The following is a 19,889-nucleotide window of genomic DNA, read 5'->3' as shown; positions in this document are numbered from 1 at the left end:
ACAAAAAAAAAAAAAAAAAAAAAAAAAAGAAAAGAGGTACTATGTGTAAAGCAATATTTAGAGTAATTAAGCCATGTGGAAAAAAATTTAGTTTTTTTTCTTTTGAAAAGGTAAACACTTTGTATAATATAATCCAAAATTACAGATCATAAGAGATTGATTGGTGGAAATAAATTTCTCACTCTCATCCCTACCTAAACCAACGATTACAATGGACAAGAACCAATACAGTTCAATTGTAACCTAACCTATTTATGAAACTTTGACATATCCTTACAGTCAACCTTAAGCAGAACAAATTAATTCAAACACTAGTTATATGTTAAAACTGTCAACATATATGTACATGCAACCTCCTTATTACATTGACAACAAGAAAACATCGACGTTAAAATAATCCTAGGAAATGACACAATAACCATGGCACAACAACCAACGACACCATCCTACCAAACCCCTAAACCCTTGATCAAAGAGGAGGGACACCAAACACCAAAGACCAACAAAACCAACAAACAAACCCTTAAAAAAAAAAAACAAGAAGACCAAAAAAGAAAAAGGAAATAAAATAAAAGAGACCTAGACCTGGGCCCAAGAGAGCTCATGCCCAATCTAAATCCACTAGACTTGAAGAGGCGACCCCTCCAATGAACCCAACCCAAAGAGCTTCATACCTGAGCGTAAACCAGCTGGTCTCCTTGCCGCCAATGCTATCTGCCATCCGAAGCGCATCGCCGTCCATGTCTCACGAGGGAGACACCACCCTCCACATATACAAACAAAACAAGGCAAGAAAAGACCTTACCCAAATCGGGTCCGATCCAGTGCCATCCTTCCCGTCATTTTCTCCCCTTCGTATTCACCTCACGCAGTCAATCCAGTTCACCTCCCGCACCGGCAAGACCAAACGACAACGATATTCCGACGACAAACCCCCTGCCAGAACCCAACTACAACTCATAACCAACAACTTCCCAGTTCGCCCTCATGAAGGTCTTCACTCTCATTCTCTAGAGACTTTCACTCATTCCACCACTGCCATTCATCAGGGCACAACCACCAACTAGCCACTACAAAATTCTCGTCTGACAAGTGACAACAGCATCAACGGATACGTCGTCAGACAGGAAGGAAAATGCAAAATTGAAACCCTAGAACCAACCAAGTTTTACGGAGCTATTCTCATGTGTTGATTTTAAGTGAGCTTAGCTAAGGTGTTGTAATCATGAGTAAGCCTTGTGGAATAAATAGATGCCTTAAATTAAATATTTCAAAATACATCGTACTAAGTTGAATTTTTTGTCCCTCTATTTAAGTTTTAACTAGAATATATATATATATTTTTTTTGTGAAATGAATATTTCATTAATCAAGGGACAAGCCCAATTACAACACTTACAAAAACGAGACGGAATTAATATAAAGAGCACGAGTCTCCAACTCGATCAAGCTAGAAACAATGAAAAGAAACTGACAGTTCGCTAAACTATGGACCGAAGGCCCTACTAACAAATAAGTAAATGCAACAATACCAACTAATCTACCACACCCACCACCACCTAAGCATGCTAACATTGTCGTCGTCGTCGTCGCCATCGCCGCTAGTAACCATGAGATGATGAGAAGTGCTAAATCGGAGCACTGATGTTCAAGTAACTAATGCCAATCATATCTCATTACACAAATCTTATGGAAATCCACAACCTAGAGGAGAAGCTCCCTCCAAACAACACCATACAATTCACCATCAAAACCCAAGACATGGAATAGTTGAGGCTGACGAGAGAGAACCGAGAACCATAACCAACGAAAATGGGGGGTGATGAACCCACGCGTGAGCACTCATAATCTAATAGGTAAGTGTGAAATTTCACTTTAAGCGTGTAGCCACACAAGCTCACATGAAGGCATACAATAGTAGTTGATGGGTTGTTCCGGTATTGGAAGACCAAAAATCTGGGATAGCTTAGACTAATTGACACCAGTATGAGGAATCAAGTCCTCCCGTGTTAGACCAAGCTAGAATAATCCACATAGGGATAAAAAACACACCACATGGGTGACATGGGCCTATAAACTGAAGCCCGAAATAACATGAAATATAAATGAACACTTTAAATTAAGATAGATACCTCATGTGGGCTGAAAACCCAGACCTAGGCCCAAGCCCTTGGATCAAGACGTGTAAGCCCAAGGGCAACTGTACACCTAAGATTTCAAAGGCCAGGCCCATGGAGCCTTGACAGATCCTATACGCGTCGCCCACCCCAGTCGAGAACACTACTGCATCAGCCCACAGTTCGCACCACCTCCACTGCCGTACCCCACTCCGCCCCTTCAAGATAGGAACATCGCAACACCGCCAACCCATCGGCGCGCCAGCCCGTCGAACCACCGACACCGGCCCACTCTCTGAAACCCAGTTGTACTGGTTCCTCTTTCCACCTTCTCCGATGCAGAAACTTCCCAAGTCTAAGAAAGACAAGAACTACAGGATCTCCATGATTCCCCCCTCCGAGCAACAAACACAGGCCGAAGCCCTCCACCTATACTCGTTGACGATTTGAGAAGCACAGATCGATATCACATTGTCCAACTCGATCTAAAGAATGAAACCACGTAACCTGGACCTTGTTTCTGATGTGTAGTCACACCATTGTCATAAACAGACATCCCCTCTCGGGCCGAAACGCAGCGGCAGGAGTGCCGACGGCATTCGGCCAGGAGAGAACAACAACCCTTAATTTCTTTTTCGTCGCGTGCGTGGGGCATTTCTATTCTACGGAGGAAAAAGAGTCTTTAACTAGAGCATAGTGACTATAGTAAGTACACTATTTTTGAATTGCAAATGTTAAAATACTTCCAGAAACATGAAAGTGCGGAATTTAGTCGAAGCACAAATCGATAAGCCTAAGTGGATTGCAACCTAGACTACATTTTGACACACAACCCTGAATCCATTGGTTGCGGTATTAAGCCTAAGTGTTTGAAATGAACACGATACAACATCACTAGGTGTACATTGCTGAACTCTAAAATGCTAAAGATGAGTGTTCCTAAATAAACATGAAAATATATAAAATCGTTTAAAAATAAATTAAATAATCGTCTTGCCCATGCTAATAAGTTAGCAAAATGTTGATCAAAAATATTTATCGTTACGAGCCAAAAAGAGCTCGGCTCGGTTTTCTTACTCAACTAATTACTAAATCTGAACGAGCTAGAGGAACACCGTTTGAGCACTATTGGTATTTCGAAATGGTTGATGATTTGGAGTCGAAAATTACTAGTCGGTTGTGTGACCGCGAAAGCTTACCTCAAAAGGTCGTCGACTCGTCGTGGGGTTGAGTTAGGACATCCTCATCAAATAGGTTTCTTTCTTCTCTATATTTGCTTTAATGCTTCTAGCTTCTACTCTACTTAAAGCAGAGCACCGTCTCTCCAACTTATATTGTTTTCTTCTGCGACCCTCTTCACCAAACTGAACCCTCTTCTCTTCTGCCAGCTTCTTCACCAGCAATGGCGTCTTCTTCGCTTCGTCTTCTCTTTCCATTGCTCCTGTCTTGCATTGTTCTCTTGAATCACCAAGTCAAATGCGATGAAGGTAAAGTTTCTTAGTAAAATTTCATTTCTTTTCGTTTTTTCTTTATTTGGGATATGATTTTGCGGCAATAGGATTTATGCAACTGAGTTATGTAGTGTTAGCATATTTATTACAGTTGGGATTCGACAGATCTTTTAGCATTTACTTTCCTTTTTGGGTTTGTTGCTAATTTCGGGAAATTGTCTGAAAAAAACCCATTTGGAAGTGAGATCTTGTTACAATTTACAAGTATAACATAGAATGGATCTAAACTTACTGGATCTTACAGATTGTCAGTTCTTTCCAAATGGGTCATTGGAACTTGTATTCTTTGACTTGAAAGTTGAAATCTTTGGTGAAACTGCCAGATCACTCTGTAGCATTTTGACATCAAGTTTGAAAAAGGCAACAAGTGATATCTCCGATGAAGTAGCTAATCCTTTACCAGTCACAGCTCTCTTGGCATTTGTTGTTGTGCCATCAGTTTTAGCTGCAAACACTGCTTGATGCTTTTTCACTAGATTACTAATGCATTTGATTTGGTTTGACACTTTACCATTTATAGGACACATGTCTGATTGAGCATTAGTTGTTTTCGCCATCAGTGTTATGTACAAACACCTGATGCTTTGTGACTGGATTATTAGTTAGTTTATGCATCTATTTTGTTTGCATGATCCTGTAGTAGTAAACCCTATATGTAACAGTAACTGTGACTTAAGATCTGAAAATTGTGGTGGAACCAAGCAGCATGGATGCTGGTTAGTCTAAAGTCTCAATATGCTGGGGGGTTGGTTCAAAGGCTATAACGAGTTTGCTAAAAAAAAGAACAATGGTCCAGGGGTTAGTTACAATCCAGAGTTGTTGGTATTTCTCACTGAGCTGCATGCTAAACACACATAGTTGCCTATATTGTTTCTTGAATTTTCGTAGTCTCTAGGAACACCCTTCTTTGTTGGAAAGACAGGTGTAATAAGGCAACCACTGCTTGTTAGCCAAACCCAAAACATTATTCAGGTCAATCTTCATTGCAGAGCTCTTGCTGAACAACCTAAAATAAAACTCAAGTTAAATTGATCTGCTGCCATATGATTGTATTGTGCAAGTGGTGATATTAATTAGAAGTTTATCTGTTTTTTGTCTTTAACATCTTGATGATGAAAATTATATCCATTTTTTCTTTTCCAGCTGATGAGGAGGATAATCTGCTTCAAGGCATCAACAGTTATAGGGCTACTGCCTTGAACTTAACAGCCCTTACAAAGAATGACAATGCAGAGTGCCTAGCAGATGAGATAGCTGACCAATTCAAAAAGCAACCCTGTACAAACACCACTGGTTCTTTCACAGTACCAGGCACTGAAACCCAGTTTGCCAACTTTCCAGACCTTTTAGCCAAATGTCATTTGAATGTCTCAAACACAAGGGATGGAGTCATAATGCCTGCTTGCGTTCCGAATCTGGATCCTACTCTTGTCCTTAACAACTTCACAAAGTCTCAGTACTCATCGAGTCTTAATCAGACAAATTTTACAGGAATCGGAATTGGTTCTGAAGATAACTGGATTGTTGTTATTTTGACCACGAGCACACCTGAAGGAAGCTATGTACCTGCACAAAGCATTGACAGTGCCGGAGCCGATACTGGTACCAGTTCAGTTTCCAAGTCCAAGATCAGTTTGATTCAATACTTGCTGTGTTTGCTGATGGGGTTTGTGTTCCATTTGTAAACAAGAGGTTTGTCATACTACTTTTCTGATTTTCCGACTTAGAGAGAACAATGAATTTCCAATTGGAGCTATTTCCATGGTGGAATTCTATTTCTTGGGTAACTTGATGTCCTCTGTTGTAGCTGATAGTAAACTGTTGAAGAGTTGTGTGAACCATCAATATTGTCAACTGTTTTTCTTCCAAGATTTTGTGATATGATCGAGGGTGAAGAAAAAGAGGCTGGATTTACGTTATTGAATAATATATGCACTACTAATTGTCTAATTCTATATCTCAAAGTTGACAAATGAGGCACAAGGGAGATATTTTGGCATGATCAGAAGATTTAAGACACCCTCATATTCTTTTTAGCTGTCATTGTACCAATTCCCTTTGCTGTCACTATATGTTACACACAAATCTGGTTCAAGCTAAATATAATTAATTGTAACAGTTTCTTCCTGCTTCCTTTCGACAATCAAAGTTAACAGGATGCTAACAATTACAAACTACAAGGTACACATGAAGAAAAACTTGTCTCTAATCCAGATCTTCCTTGATGTGAAAATGCACTTCCAGCATCTCCAGATTTCAATACACCTTTTATGTATCAATTCAATCATGAACAAAACCAATGGAACATGTTTTAATAAGAGAACTTCATCTCTACACTAAGCATTCTTTAATCTGCTTTGCTTGAGAAATAGAAATCTCTTCAGCGCAATCAACAGGACCCAGGTGCTCTTTGTGATCTTCTCCTTTATCATCAATAGCAATGCCGAGCTTAGAACAGTTTTTAGTATCTGAGCCTGTAATCCTTTGAAGAAACCCAGTGGCCCCTCTCTTCTCCAAATGGCATAAAAGGCATCCAAAACTGTCTTTTTGGTTTTATGCGACTTTTCTTGAACTTCATTGCTACCTTCTTCATCGTCATCTGCAGCTTGAATCATCACCTTGCACCTGTTGCAAGTCATAATCAATTTCACTGTTAAAGTTATACCAAATTAAAGATGTAGTAGCATGGTTCAGCATGTATCAATTTTTAAAATCTGCAAATGAGAAAATTTGTGCCACAGAAAAAAAGATTGAGAGAATTGACTATCCACCTGATGGCTGGGTATGTCAAGCAAGACGCGATACACTTTGAGACAGCACCCAAAGCGAAAGCAGAAAAGGCAGAAAGAGCTTCTGGAGATGACTCTGTACCCGTTCGTTTGCTCAGCTGCCCAATTAATAGCTTTTGTTTCAGCTGATCAAATACCGTATACTGCACAATAGAAGAGTGTTCAGGAAATCAACTTTAAGTGGTCATTTCTTTTAAGTTAAACATCATACTTTGAACAGGTATTTGAAAAAAGAAAGATGGAAAATCTAAGAAATAGCTAAAGGTAGAAGTTTCACCTCTTCAAGCTAGAAATTCTAACCTAAGTTCACTTCTTCAGAAACTCAAAACACAAACTATATTATCACAACCTCATTTATCTCAAATTGCAACAGAAAACACGTAAATGCATGCAAGGCACACATGCTATATGGTTAGCCAAATGAAAGATAACATCTAACCTAGACTGCATGCTCAAGTACCTGGATCGACGGGTTAGAAGTCAAAAGAAGTGATATGCCAAGACCATCAAACGCCTCGATCCAAGTTCCCTCTGACAGGGTCTTCCAGAGTCCTTTGGATTTCCCAAACTCACTCGTTTGCATCCTTGATGATGCTGTATCCAACGGCTGAAAAAGTAAAATTCAGAACTATGAACATTGTGAGGACTAAAATTAGTTGCAGAAAACCATATTTCACTAATACGTTATACATTGGATACCATGTGGGCTTCAAGGGAATTTATTGTTGATAGCAAATGTTTGGAAATGGTCTACTTGACTTCACATGGCTCAGGACTAACAGTGTTTTCTTACCAAAGGAAACTGAAAACGTATGATTCCTGACTCACCTGTGTCACTATGACTGTACAAGCCCCAGCAGCGGCGGCAACTATCAAATTCGCTTTTGTTCCCATGGTTTTGTTTCCACTTTTCTTCAAGTACAACCTCTTAAAAAAACTATATCCATAGAAGTAGATGAACTGTGATATAAAGGACTGCAGGTTCTTTGTCCCAAGGCCCTGGTATAATGAAAGCACCTGACGGGTAGAAATTGCTTCCCAAAAAACATCAGAAATGTTCCTGCAATTTCAAGAAATTAAAGTTTTGAAGGGAAAAAAAAAACTGAAAGAAAAGCACGCCCCATGGATCACTAGGAAAGGCAGTAGTGACAACAAGACTCTTCAAGCCAAGATATTCTGAACGGGATACATAGTCCTGCTGACCAAGAAGATTCCTTCCTAAACGTCTTGAGTGAATTTTAGGGTATCATCATACTACAAATGGGAAAACTGCTAAATCCCAGAATAAACAAGCACAAACTTTTACAGTGATGAAACTGATTCAAACAACAAGTATAATCACTACTCGCAACTAGCAAGTGTATCATTATTATCAACATGGTTAACACATAAAGAGAACATTTGGGAAGAATAGGGAAACATAAGAACATTGCATGAGCATATACTACACTGCTGTAGGCTCATAAACCATCCTCTGTGTATAAATTATCAGACATTGTACCCACGAGAGAGCAATACATTAAAACATCAAGTTTGGCTTTGATATCATATTAGCGTAGTAACAATATATACCCTTTAAATTAGAACATGATCTGTATCTGCTTACTAAAAGCCAAAACCTTTGAAAATGCCAGTCTACATGCCAAATTACAATTTACATTCCCATCGAAAATTTGCAATTTGGGCAACAAGAAAGCTCATTTCACACGAGCAATTAGCACTAAAATTAGGTACAAGAACAACCCAATAAATGTAAAAGAATTAAAAATCAAAGACTATTATGTGGAAGGGATAAACAACCAACCTGTACTTCTGCTGATTCTGAGCTCGGACTTCAGCTTGGTATTTGGTCTTGCAAGTATCAAGTGGGTACAAGATGGTGGTGCTGACCAGAGCTCCAATGGCCCCCGAGGTTGCCTCCGCAACAGATTCAAGATCAAACCCCATCACCTTTTTATCTCTTTTTTGTCAAATGAAACTGAAATAATTGGGTTTTCAAGAAATGGGGAGTGCATTTAGGAGGAGGGCATATTGTGGTGGTGGTGCCATGTTAGTGGGAGAGCTGAAAGTGACGCGGAGGGAAGGAGGAAGCCAATTAGGGGATGAGAGTAGCAGAAGCAAAATGGGTTGGTTTCAACAGTTGTGTTGGTGTATCTTCTTGGGAGTCGGAAACGTGATTACTCAGCTCTCTTTCTCCATCATTTGTCCCTTGCCCGACACCCCTATTTTTGGTTACCATGTTCTTGTGAACAAATCTCTCTTTTTTTTCTTTTTTTTTTTAAACAAGGGCAAGTGGTTTTGTGGTCGATGGTCAGGTAAAAAAATCCAATAATCTAAAATCGATTTACGAAGCTGTCAAAGTAGTGATATTATGCTGTAATGAGAAAATGCTCATACATACGTCGACAGAATAAGTCATACGGCAGCAAAGTAAATCGATGAAACAAGACAGCGAAACAAAGAAGCACTGCGGTGATGTAAGAATCTGACTCTTGATATTTGTTTCTGAAGGTGAGTAATTTTAGTTTCTGAGTTGTGTTTGTTTTTTGAGCTCGATCTACTGAGGGTTAGCAATAAAAATGTAAATTTAGAATCAACTAACCATCAATGATGTTGTATAAGTTATTAAATCTTAGAACAATTCTTACTTAATTTTCACTAATATCTTTTTTTATATTCACGATTTACAAGCATCAATGGTACAGTTCGTCACAATCTATCCATATTATAAACTGCATGGTCATGAAAACTCACTCATGTAAAACATCAAAGTAAAACCTCATGTTAAAATCAACCCACGCCTAATTTACCAACCAACTCTCTTGCATCATGCAAAATTGCAAACCATACGACATTCCTCTCAACTTTGACTAAAACGGTCCCATATTTCAAATCCAACAAAACGACACGGCGTATAAGAAAGCCATCATTTTCTCGGGTTTATTCTAATTATTTTGAACACAGATCTCCCAAACCCCTTTTCCCTCCTTTCAAAAATCTCCCCTTTCATTTCTCTCACTCCCAAAAAACCCATGGATCTTTCCCAACCCTAACGCCACTCTCCCTTACGCCTCTACCGCCGTGCCGGAAAAAAAAATCAGCCGGAAAGAACAAACCAAAGTCATCGATGCAAGGCCTCGTCGGCTTGGTCCGCGAGTCCCTTGACTTCCGCACCAGCGGGCTCGTCGATAAGATCGGCTCTAGCATCAGGAAATCTCGAATCGGACTCTTCGCTAAGCCTCCGCCGGCGCGTGCGCTTCCTCCGCCATTCTCGGTGGACGACGCGCCGCCGATTCGGTGGCGCAAAGGCGAGTTGATTGGGTCCGGGGCCTTCGGGCGCGTCTATATGGGGATGAACCTCGATTCCGGAGAGCTTATTGCCGTTAAACAGGTCTGTGTGCTATGGTCTGCTCCAATTGGATTTGATTTCTGTTTGGATTTGGTGTACTGATAGTTTGGGACTGTTTGTGTTGGTTGTTACAGGTTTCGATTGCTGCGAGTAGTGCTTCGAAGGAGAAGACACAGGCATGTTTCTGATTCTGCAAAATTAGGAGTTTTTAGTTTTTAGATTATACTACTTGATCTATTGGTTAATTTGTGCGCCAGAAAAGTTTTGATTTTGATTCAATGCAATTAGGAATTTCGATGATATGTGTTCTGTATTCTTAGTTTAGCTGCAATCTAATCTCGTTTTCTTTTTCTCGAAAAGAAAATTTTGTTACTTTAATAATAAGAACTTTATGGATGCTAAGGAAAAATGTGGATGTATTGAAGATTTTGTATTTAGTTGAGAAAGTAGTGCAACAAAACTTTCAGTTTGAAACTAACTGAATGCAGTTTTGTTATCCTTGATGTAATGGATTCAGGCTCATATTCGGGAGCTGGAGGAGGAAGTGAGGCTTCTTAAGAATCTTTCACACCCAAACATTGTTGTGAGTGTGATATTTTTTTCTTTCATTGGTGAATGGTGAAGGTGATATAATACTATCTTACAGTTTTGTACTGTTTGTTAGAGGTACTTGGGGACTGCTAGAGAAGCCGATTCGTTGAATATTCTGTTGGAATTTGTGCCAGGCGGATCCATATCATCCCTCTTGGGGAAGTTTGGGTCATTTCCCGAGTCTGTAAGTGATTACTGACTCTTAAAATCGACCTCTGTTGTGTGGGTTATAATTTGAATTATGAAAGTGTTCTCCTTGACAGGTTATAAGAATGTACACAAAGCAACTCTTGTTGGGCCTTGAATACTTACACAAGAATGGAATTATGCATAGGGACATCAAGGTACATCCCATTCTTACTGTTGAATGCTTACTTATAGTAGAAGCCGATCTCTCTCTCTCTCATTCTCATATTAACGGTGGGTATGTCTCATATAGGGTGCAAATATCCTTGTCGATAATAAGGGATGCATTAAACTTGCAGACTTTGGTGCATCGAAGAAAGTTGTTGAACTGGTGAGGACCTCCTTTATTTCCTTTTGTTGATGAGGAACTTTAAAATCCGTTTCATCTAAGAGGTAGGGATTTTATTTGTTGATACAGGCCACTATAAATGGTGCCAAGTCAATGAAGGGTACTCCATATTGGATGGCCCCGGAAGTTATTCTCCAGACTGGCCATAGCTTGTAAGAACAATTACTGATCTTCATATTGAGAATGCTAATACCAATCCAGAATTTTCAAATATAAGATGGATGACTATTTGTGATGTTTTGCATTGGTATGAAACAGTGGTTGTATGTCAACCCTTTTGTTATTTTCTGCATGCTCATGCTTTGAGTCCAAGGTTTTTTAAAGGATAGACCTCTTTCAACGGCAACTCTCCTGGCGGTGGTCCTTGTTTGAGTTGTGTGTATGCATGAACAAAAGTTTACTGATAATATAATTTTTCATTCAATCATATTGAGACCTATCACTTGAGAACCCTACAATCTTTAGCATATTTCTCATCCTTATTTAGTTATTTTCATTAAAAGTATACCTTGTGCATTGAATGACATGACTGGTTATTCTTGATCAAGGAAAAGAAGTTTAGATTCATCTACACTTTATTTCTTATATTTGGATCTCATTAGCTTTGAATTTGCTTGTTAGCTCTGCTGACATATGGAGTGTTGGATGTACTGTGATTGAGATGGCTACTGGAAAGCCTCCATGGAGCCAACAGTATCAGGAGGTACCTATTTGGCTGCCTTTTCAACTACTATTTTGAGTATGGTGTCTAGATCACCAGAATTTTTTCCTATATGTTGCAGACTAAAATGAGGGTCTTCCTTTTCAGGTTGCTGCTCTCTTCCATATTGGAACAACAAAATCTCACCCACCCATTCCTGAGCATCTCTCTGCTGAGGCAAAGGATTTTTTATTACAATGTCTAGAGAAGTACAATCACAATTCCTATTTCCACTTTTTGTTCGTTTGAATGCCAGCAATATACTTTCTAATCTAGATAGCATATGCAGATATAAATTTTAAAAAATATTTCAATATGTTTCTAAAATCTTACACTCCATAATATGGTGGCAGGGAACCTGACTTCAGGTCTTCTGCATCAGAATTGCTGCAGGTAATTTAAAAGGCAGTTCTTGTTGCTTACATTTTGTTTATACAGGAACCAGTCATACATACATGCAATTGTGTTATGATATAGTTTATAGTTTCTAAACCTATATAATAAGACTTCATATTTTATTCACATGTGTTAAAGTTTTCTTCTTCTTTTTGCTCATAAGGGTATTTTGATCATGTGCAGCACCCATTTGTCACTGGGTATTATCAGGAACCTCGTTCAGCATTACGCACTTCAGTTATGGTCTGTATAATTGCTTACTGTTATTGGCTCAAATACTTTAACTGTGTTCTATAGTAATTCTAAAGAGCGGCTTTTATCAGGAAGCTGGAAACCAGATGGCAACACCTAGGACCAATCTTAAGAACTCGTAAGTATAAACATCTACCATTGTGGAATTTCAATTGTTACTGGGTGATATTCTGACACCTAAATCATTATCAATGCTTCAGTATGAATGTTTCGATCAGAAGGTCAACCTCCGCAGGTCTGAAGGATATTTGTGACATGGGCACTGTAAGGTGCTCAACTGTATACCCTAACAATATCTCAGGAGGGAGCTCCTGCTGGGGAGCAAATAATACTGATGATGACATGTGTCAGCTGGATGATTCTGATGATATAATGCTTGGTTCATTTGTAAAATTCAATTCTGTGATGGCATCCGGAGGATTGAACAAGGTAAAAAGCTGTTTTCTTTCCTTGAAGATTCATCCTGCATTTTTATTGAACTTCAACTATGATGATTGACTGACCTTTTTTTTTGAACTAGAGTTTCAATCCAATGTGTGAACCAACTGATGACTGGCAATGTAAGTTTGATGAAAGTGTGGAATTGGGGAAAAGTGGAATGAACTTGCCCCCTTGTCAAACAATACATGAGGCGTCTAACAGCGCTGGAGCGTCTCATAAGGTGGAGAATGAATTCACATTTCCTTGTGGTCCATCAGTAGCCGAGGATGATGAGGAAGTCACGGAAACGAAAATAAGAGCCTTCCTGGATGAAAAGGTACTAGTGTCCTCCGAGATGTTTTCTTTATAATGGTGAAATGATTTCAACAAATCCATGTTTTCTGTTAGCTTATATTGGAAGCGTCCTGATGCTTTAAACTTGCTCCTTGAAATTATATCAGGCATTAGATCTGAAGAAGCTGCAGACACCATTATTTGAAGAATTCTTTAATACTGTAAATGCAGCTGGTCCTCCCGGTGGAATTGGAAATGCAAATTGTGATCATGTTTCAAATAATCTGCATCTACCTCCTAAAAGCAAGTCACCCAGTAGGGCCCCTAGTAGAAGATTCTCTTCAATTGTTGGATCTGTCAATGGTTCACGCTTCGGGAAACACACCCTAAATGCATCAAATGCAAGCGTTGAGCATAATCATATCTTACAGGAAATTCAGCCACCTCAGCTTAGTGAACGGAAAGGGCCTATTGCGGATCCTCAGAAAGAATCATTTAGTGCAAGGTTTGTTATGGAGTTTGGTGTATCGTTTTTGCTTATTTCTGTGCCCTCCTGCTATAAATCTTGATTTGTTGATTTTAATTTCAGTGCAAGTTTTTCTGAGTTGCAAAGGAGGTGGAAAGAGGAGCTTGATGAAGAATTAGAGAGGAAACGAGGCAAGTCTTATGATATATTTCTCTGGCATAACCAATATTTGTTTTGTACTTCTTGTCACAACAACTGTTATTGTCTTATAAATTTGCTCGTCTTTAACTCTATAACATTTGCGGCAAAACTACATGATGCAGAGATGAAACGCAAGGCTGGTTTAGGAATGAATACATCACCATCGCCGAACAACCGGATTATTAGTCGACAAAGAGAGCAGCAATGGGGTGTTTTCCCCAGAAAATGAAGTGTATGTATGTACCTCACTTGTATCTATTTTACCATTATAGAAATAAGTTATTTTCCCACTGGGAGTGTTCAATATGATGCACTTGGCTGTGAGGATGTTGTCCAGTATCTTCACTGCCTATACCTGTGCAACGTCCTGGCTCCTGTATTATCACCGCAGCTTAGAAGTGTCACATAACAAGTGATATTGTATAATTTTATTTATATGTTTCTATATTTAAGTTTATGTACTTTATTGCGGGAAAAGAGACATAAACTTCTTGAGTTTCCATGGTAATTATATATAATTCTCAAATTGTTGACACAGTAATGCTTCAGATAACAGAGTTGACAGCAAACAATCTTGTATCCGGAAAGGAGTGAACCCATTTTCTAGAATTCATGAATATCTTGGTGCATTCATAATTATGAAGTCCTCTTTGTCTGACCCAACTTAGTGCTCATGGTTAGCCCAACATGGAAGTAACACTGCTTAATGCTGTTGGCCACAATATGACTTGCCAAGTCTTGAACTCCTGATGATAAAGAACTATGATGAGTCCTTAGTGACTCTTGTCAAGCAAGACCTCAAGATCTCAGTTAAGACTTAAAAAGTAAGAAGTATATGAAAAGATATGAACATTCCTGATAGATGTATAAGAATTTGAGTCGACTCCGTCATCAATTGTCAATTATTCCTCAAAAAACTTCATAACCTTCAATAATGTAAATGTGGTGTTTCATATTTATGTAGATATGCATTCAGATAGAAGATATCAGAGTTGAAAAAGACCAGATGTTAGACCAACTGGTTTATCATGTTTACAGAAACAAAAAGCATGTTTAAATTATGAACAAGAAGTGCGAGATTTGTTTCTATATGTTTAGAAGGTTTTCTATCAAATTATCAGTCCTTTTTAACACTTCTCAATTATTTTGTGTAAAAGAAACATGGCGTCGGCGAGGAACTACTAATGTGGGAGATGGAGAAACATGAATGCTGGTGATTCGTAGTTTTGTACCCTATTGTTTCCTAACCATCCACCACACAGATCATGAAAAATCTTCAACACTTCCTTTTGTTCCCTGCACGTCATAAAAATCTATGAGCAAATTTACCTACTTGGTTGGTGAGTCAAAAAACGAAAGCAAAGTCGACATTTTTCACGAATCTTTTGAATATTGCAGGGGAGAAAGTTGAGTTTCTGGTGCATGAAAAGAAATCTTGGTGGCAATCAAAAGCATAATTCTTGAATAAGGGGCTGCATTTTTGGGGCATGAAAAGATGTTTGTCCTTGATGAGGTGTGCTTTGATCTTTTTTTCCCTCTCTTTTTCCTGTATTAAAACAATGATAACTTCTTGACCCCAAAATTACCAAGACAAATTACAGAGATTCCATCATGTGAAAATAAACCAAAATCTTTCAGTGATTTCATTACTTTCTCATAGACAAAAAGAAAGAAACTTTTGCTCTCTTTGGTGGAAATTTTTGTTAATAATTGCTTCTTTTTTACTGTCATGAACTCATTGGAACACGAACTTGTCATCTTTGCAAGTGATACTCCCAGATTACAGAATGAATGGAGTACAGTCTGGTTTAGTTTTATCTGCTTCAAAGCAAACTGAACCATTTGAAAATTTTTCTCTTTACTTCCACTTTAAGCTACAAATGGCTATGAATACTGAATCGTCAATTCGTCATCAAACAAAATATTTGGTAGACCATCACTCTTTTATTCTTAAGAATAATTTCAAGATTCCCAGGACATATACTCCAACTTTATAGGTGAGGTGAGGTGAGGTGAGGTAGGTAAGAGACAATGATCCCCAAACCAGGGGTGTAAAAGTGGCTCAAGTTCACACAAACCCACTTAGCAAAACCACAACAACTATATGAATTTTGAGGCTTCAAATTTCGAGCATGACCCTTGCGCAAGAATGACACACATCAACGAGATACAATATAGACTTGAGAATGAGGTTCAGAATGAATTTGTTCCTTGTGTGTGTGCGCTTAGGGTCAGAATCTTCCTGCTGGTTGTTTGTTACATATAATGACATGTGACAAGGTTGTTTGGTGACAATTGTTGAAGATGCTTCGTGCTTATCCATCTGTGCGTGGAAAGGAAAGGAATTTCAGGTCGAGTTGTATGAAATGGTTTTCTGTGGTCTTTATTTGCATGGTTAGCTCATGCACTAGAATTGTTTATTGTGACTTATGAGCAAGCAAAGACTGTATTATCCATAAACCAATTAGTTAAGACTTAAGACTTGATTGTCAAATTCTTGGGGTTGTCCTTTCAGGAATGCTGCTTTTGAATTGTGTCCAAGGTAGGGTGGATATGGTGGTGGGGTTTGAAGAAGCTAGGAGGATGATGATCTCAGGGCTTTTTGTACCCAATTGTGGTGCCTTTTGTTGGTGACGCCACGGCTGGTTGGACCCATGAGCAAATGAGACTTCTTTAGTTCTTTTCCTAACCCTCTCATGCTACTTTTCTATACCATCACCCATTTTAAGATACAATCTTTTAGAATATATAGTTGTGACTGTATATTGGATTTTTCATGTATATCCAACCAGAAAGAAGTTTATAGGTGAATGGAAATATTTATTTTTATCATTGCAAAATACTTGTGTCCGGATTAAGTATATACGTGTGCGTGTCTCTTATTTATATATTTTTACCAATGTAAAATATATACCCCACAGTGTTGACCAATTTGGTTTTTATGTATCAGTACCCTCGTTGTCACGAAATTTCTAGTTTCATATATATAATCTAACTTGATTCGATTTATATTTTCAATGAACTTAATTAGTACTGCTTAAATTATTTACAAAAGAAAACTATCACCATATATATGTGATGAGCAACAAAATAACTATCTTGGTAGTAGGTAAGTTCATGTAGCTAGCTTAATGTGGAAAGCATGAGTGAACTTTCCCTATATATATAAGAACTTTCATAATCAAAGCTTACCAATTGCAAATGGGGCATATTCATAATGAAACCAACACACTTAAGTAATGTAGGGAGAAGTCTTGAAACTTTTGAAGCGTGTAATATCGCAATTGGCTTTCCATGAAAACCCTGCTCGATCGATCTGCCAAAGAAGATAGTGGAGCTTCTATATCTTGGTCTTTTCAGGGTTCTTTTGCATTCTATATCGAAGCTTTGCGTGAATGGTACAAACAACTTTCGAGTCCTTAACTCCCAAGAAAATAATCTAAAGCTCTTTTCTTAAAGAGTCAACCAATTAACCCAATAAAATGCATGCTTTGGCGCTTGAGCAATTGTCCACACACATACTCTTTTGTACAGATGTGGAAGCATTATTGGATCTCCATTAGCCTCGTGGATCAGATTCAAATTGAATGGCTTTGTGGATTCCATGCAAATATACACCAGATCGATATGTCACTTGTCAGGTATTTCTTGAAAATTATTAGTGCACTAGTACTATACAGTGAGGATCCAAAGCACCCAAATCATGACCTATATAGAAAGGAAACCCGAAGATTTTGGCAACCCAATGGTGTCACAACTGAAAGTTTCATCTCATGTTATAACACATGATAATATATTTACTCTGCATTATTCATATAAAAATATCTCCATGTATTTTTTTTTATTATCAAAACTTCATTAATGAAACGAAGCATATATGTAGTTTCGAAACTTAGGGTTCATATGGAACGGAGAACCCGTGCGGTTCATATGACTTCACATGTGAAGACCGATAAAAATATCGCCATATACTTCAGAAGTATATATGCATGTACGAGCCTATGTGGTCAAGAAGATAGTAAATGAAAAAGACCATACTACAGGACTCCTTTTCTTAATTTGTGTAAGTTGGAGGAAGTTAAAAACTTTCACTTGGGGTCTCGTATATATGTAGAGAAAAACGCTTTCACCCTCTAGCTAGGTTTATAACTTACATTTCCACACTTACATGTTAAGTGAAATACTTCAAACTTTAAAGTTATTAAAGAATTTTAATTGCATCTTATCGGGTTGATCGATTCGAGGTATATCTATACCTAGTTGAGTAAGGTTGAAAATGTTCCGCATAGCAGCAACATGACTAGTACTAATGTATATGAAACTAAGTAACTAACACAAAAACATATGCAATTCTGCATACTATATGAACTTAATGTCACTTCTTGTGTTAGACAGTTTCATTAATAAAGGTTTCAAGACAGCCACACTAACTTTTCATTCAAGAAAAAAAAACAAAAAAAGAACTTATTAGTTATTGTGGTTTTTGGCAAATCTCAGAAGTTGCGGGAATTCAAATCAATAAGTATATTTACACTGTCCTTTTGTTCTGGTGGGGACTTGTATCGTTTTCATTGCGTCCCCAGTTCATGTGGGATACGGATGATTTTCCACTATAATTCTGTTCTATAACACGTGCTTCATGTTTGGAAGCGTCATATACGTACAGACCAAATTAATCGATATCGTGTAGTTAAGATTACAAGAAATGTCTGATCTTGTTCAACATATATATGCCAGTATACGACTAGTTTATTGTTTTTCAATGCCTTTCTGCAGATGTGGATCAGCTTATTATTCACTCTGAACTCTAAGCTAACTAATATATTGGAGCTCGATTAATCAAAGGCGCTTGTAGAGACTTTGGTTCTTCATTTCCAAACATCATCAGCTAGCTGATCGAAAACTCTCTAATATACTGATATAACTAGGTTTATATGGATGAAATTGAAGAAAAAGTTGTGTGCCGCTGGTCCATATCCACATCTTTCTGTCCATCTCTGTCATTCCGGGGAAAATTTAACTAGATAATGTTGTGGGGTTGTATGCATAAGGTTCCTACTTAGGGTTAAAGTGAGAGTGAAATAGAGAGATATTTAGGCCAAAAATATCACTACACAGTTGTCCAAAAGGAAGCAAGGACCAAGCTATAATAAGTACTTATAAGCAATATGATAGAATGTGTATATATATATATAGAGGATGTAGAGCGGACGTCTGCACTCGGCTTAAAGTGCTGACGTCAAGTGCTGACGTCCGTCCGTTCTCCACCCTCCGGCGCCGGCGCCGGCGACGGCGTGCCTCCACCCCAGAAGACTCCAGCAGCGTCCCCGACCACTTTCCCTCCCCGGCGACTCAGTTTTTTTCCAGTTTTCCGGCGAGATCACCCAAAACTTCAAACAAAGTCGATCTCGCCGGAAACTAGAAAAAAACTGAGTCGCCGGGGAGAGAAAGTGGTCGAGGACGTTGCTGGAGTCTTCTGGGGTAGAGGCGCTGACGAGTGCAAAACCTGCATCAAATAAACCCTTTTTATCGTTAGTAGCATTGAGTAAGTAGGGTATCGTATAGGGCCGGGGATTGAGGGTACCTTGCAAAACAAAGCATTAGAAAAACACAACAAATATTAACAAGTAATAAAACATTTAAACAATTTACAAAAATAGCTACTGTTCCATAGAACAGCAGTCGAAAAACCTAATTAAAAACCTAACCTAAACTACTCAGAGATCTACTAGACACACAGAGGAACTATTGTACAAATTTTCAGGGGATTCGGAGATCGTTTGATACGAAAATAAAATAAAAGAAAACAGAAGAGTGACGAAAATCCTAAACTAAAAAGAAACAAAAACCTAAGCTACTATATACATGTGATCGTCTCTTTACACACAAGAAAACACTAAATCAGATTCATATAATCAAGTAGCTATGTAATTTCAACCCTAACAACCTAAATCATGCATGCATATGGAGAAACAAATCAAATTCCATGTTTCAAGTAATTTACCGACGCGGACTTAACTACTTAAAACCCTTCTAACCTCTCATAGATATGTACCGACACGGACTTCATATCCAAAATAGATCAAAGGAAGAACTTGAACATGTTAAAATGTAATTCACCGACGCGGACTTCAAAGACATCCTAGCATGCAACCTATAACTCCTTACCATTCTAGTTCATGTTTACCGACGCGGACTTAACACAAACAATGGCACATATTGATTAAGAACAAGTCATAAGTTGTCAATCACACATATAAACATAATT

General features: G+C 38.3%; 3 protein-coding genes across 3 annotated transcripts; 2 read left to right on the top strand and 1 right to left on the bottom strand.

Annotated features, from left to right (window-relative positions):
• Nucleotides 1-3,424: 3,424 nt before the first annotated feature.
• LOC101308168 (uncharacterized GPI-anchored protein At3g06035-like) lies at nucleotides 3,425-5,851 on the top strand. The gene is made up of 2 exons (XM_004296870.1): nucleotides 3,425-3,604; nucleotides 4,772-5,851. The coding sequence occupies exons 1-2, from the start codon at nucleotides 3,520-3,522 to the stop codon at nucleotides 5,311-5,313; spliced, it is 627 nt and encodes a 208-aa protein (XP_004296918.1). The 5' UTR covers nucleotides 3,425-3,519; the 3' UTR covers nucleotides 5,314-5,851.
• LOC101307879 (peroxisomal adenine nucleotide carrier 1-like) lies at nucleotides 5,401-8,640 on the bottom strand. The gene is made up of 5 exons (XM_004296869.1): nucleotides 8,222-8,640; nucleotides 7,246-7,477; nucleotides 6,878-7,024; nucleotides 6,400-6,560; nucleotides 5,401-6,253 (listed from the first exon to the last, which is right to left on the bottom strand). The coding sequence occupies exons 1-5, from the start codon at nucleotides 8,362-8,364 to the stop codon at nucleotides 5,965-5,967; spliced, it is 972 nt and encodes a 323-aa protein (XP_004296917.1). The 5' UTR covers nucleotides 8,365-8,640; the 3' UTR covers nucleotides 5,401-5,964.
• Nucleotides 8,641-9,447: 807 nt separating this feature from the next.
• Nucleotides 9,448-13,850, top strand: LOC101305461 (mitogen-activated protein kinase kinase kinase 3-like). The gene is made up of 17 exons (XM_004298117.1): nucleotides 9,448-9,808; nucleotides 9,901-9,942; nucleotides 10,284-10,349; nucleotides 10,431-10,541; nucleotides 10,621-10,701; nucleotides 10,797-10,874; nucleotides 10,962-11,044; nucleotides 11,514-11,595; nucleotides 11,701-11,801; nucleotides 11,946-11,985; nucleotides 12,172-12,231; nucleotides 12,312-12,358; nucleotides 12,441-12,669; nucleotides 12,761-12,997; nucleotides 13,122-13,459; nucleotides 13,544-13,611; nucleotides 13,744-13,850. Exons 1-17 carry the CDS (start codon nucleotides 9,545-9,547, stop codon nucleotides 13,848-13,850), a joined length of 2,034 nt encoding a protein of 677 aa, XP_004298165.1. The 5' UTR covers nucleotides 9,448-9,544.
• Nucleotides 13,851-19,889: the final 6,039 nt, after the last annotated feature.

Source organism: Fragaria vesca, linkage group LG4 (assembly GCF_000184155.1).
Source record: "Fragaria vesca subsp. vesca linkage group LG4, FraVesHawaii_1.0, whole genome shotgun sequence".
Taxonomy (NCBI): domain Eukaryota; kingdom Viridiplantae; phylum Streptophyta; class Magnoliopsida; order Rosales; family Rosaceae; genus Fragaria; species Fragaria vesca.
This window is presented reverse-complemented; position numbering and strand designations above follow the sequence as displayed.

Excerpts from the sequence above, each read along its gene's own strand:
- LOC101305461 (XM_004298117.1), top strand. The coding sequence starts at position 9,545 with ATGCAAGGCCTCGTCGGCTTGGTCCGCGAGTCCCTTGACTTCCGCACC. Across the intron at positions 9,809-9,900 it reads AGCTTATTGCCGTTAAACAG|GTTTCGATTGCTGCGAGTAG; the intron begins GTCTGTGTGCTA and ends TGGTTGTTACAG. Across the intron at positions 12,359-12,440 it reads AGGACCAATCTTAAGAACTC|TATGAATGTTTCGATCAGAA; the intron begins GTAAGTATAAAC and ends TCAATGCTTCAG.
- LOC101307879 (XM_004296869.1), bottom strand. The coding sequence starts at position 8,364 with ATGGGGTTTGATCTTGAATCTGTTGCGGAGGCAACCTCGGGGGCCATT. Across the intron at positions 7,478-8,221 it reads CAGAATCAGCAGAAGTACAG|GAACATTTCTGATGTTTTTT; the intron begins GTTGGTTGTTTA and ends TTGAAATTGCAG. Across the intron at positions 6,561-6,877 it reads CTTCTAACCCGTCGATCCAG|TATACGGTATTTGATCAGCT; the intron begins GTACTTGAGCAT and ends TCTATTGTGCAG.
- LOC101308168 (XM_004296870.1), top strand. The coding sequence starts at position 3,520 with ATGGCGTCTTCTTCGCTTCGTCTTCTCTTTCCATTGCTCCTGTCTTGC. Across the intron at positions 3,605-4,771 it reads CCAAGTCAAATGCGATGAAG|CTGATGAGGAGGATAATCTG; the intron begins GTAAAGTTTCTT and ends TTTCTTTTCCAG.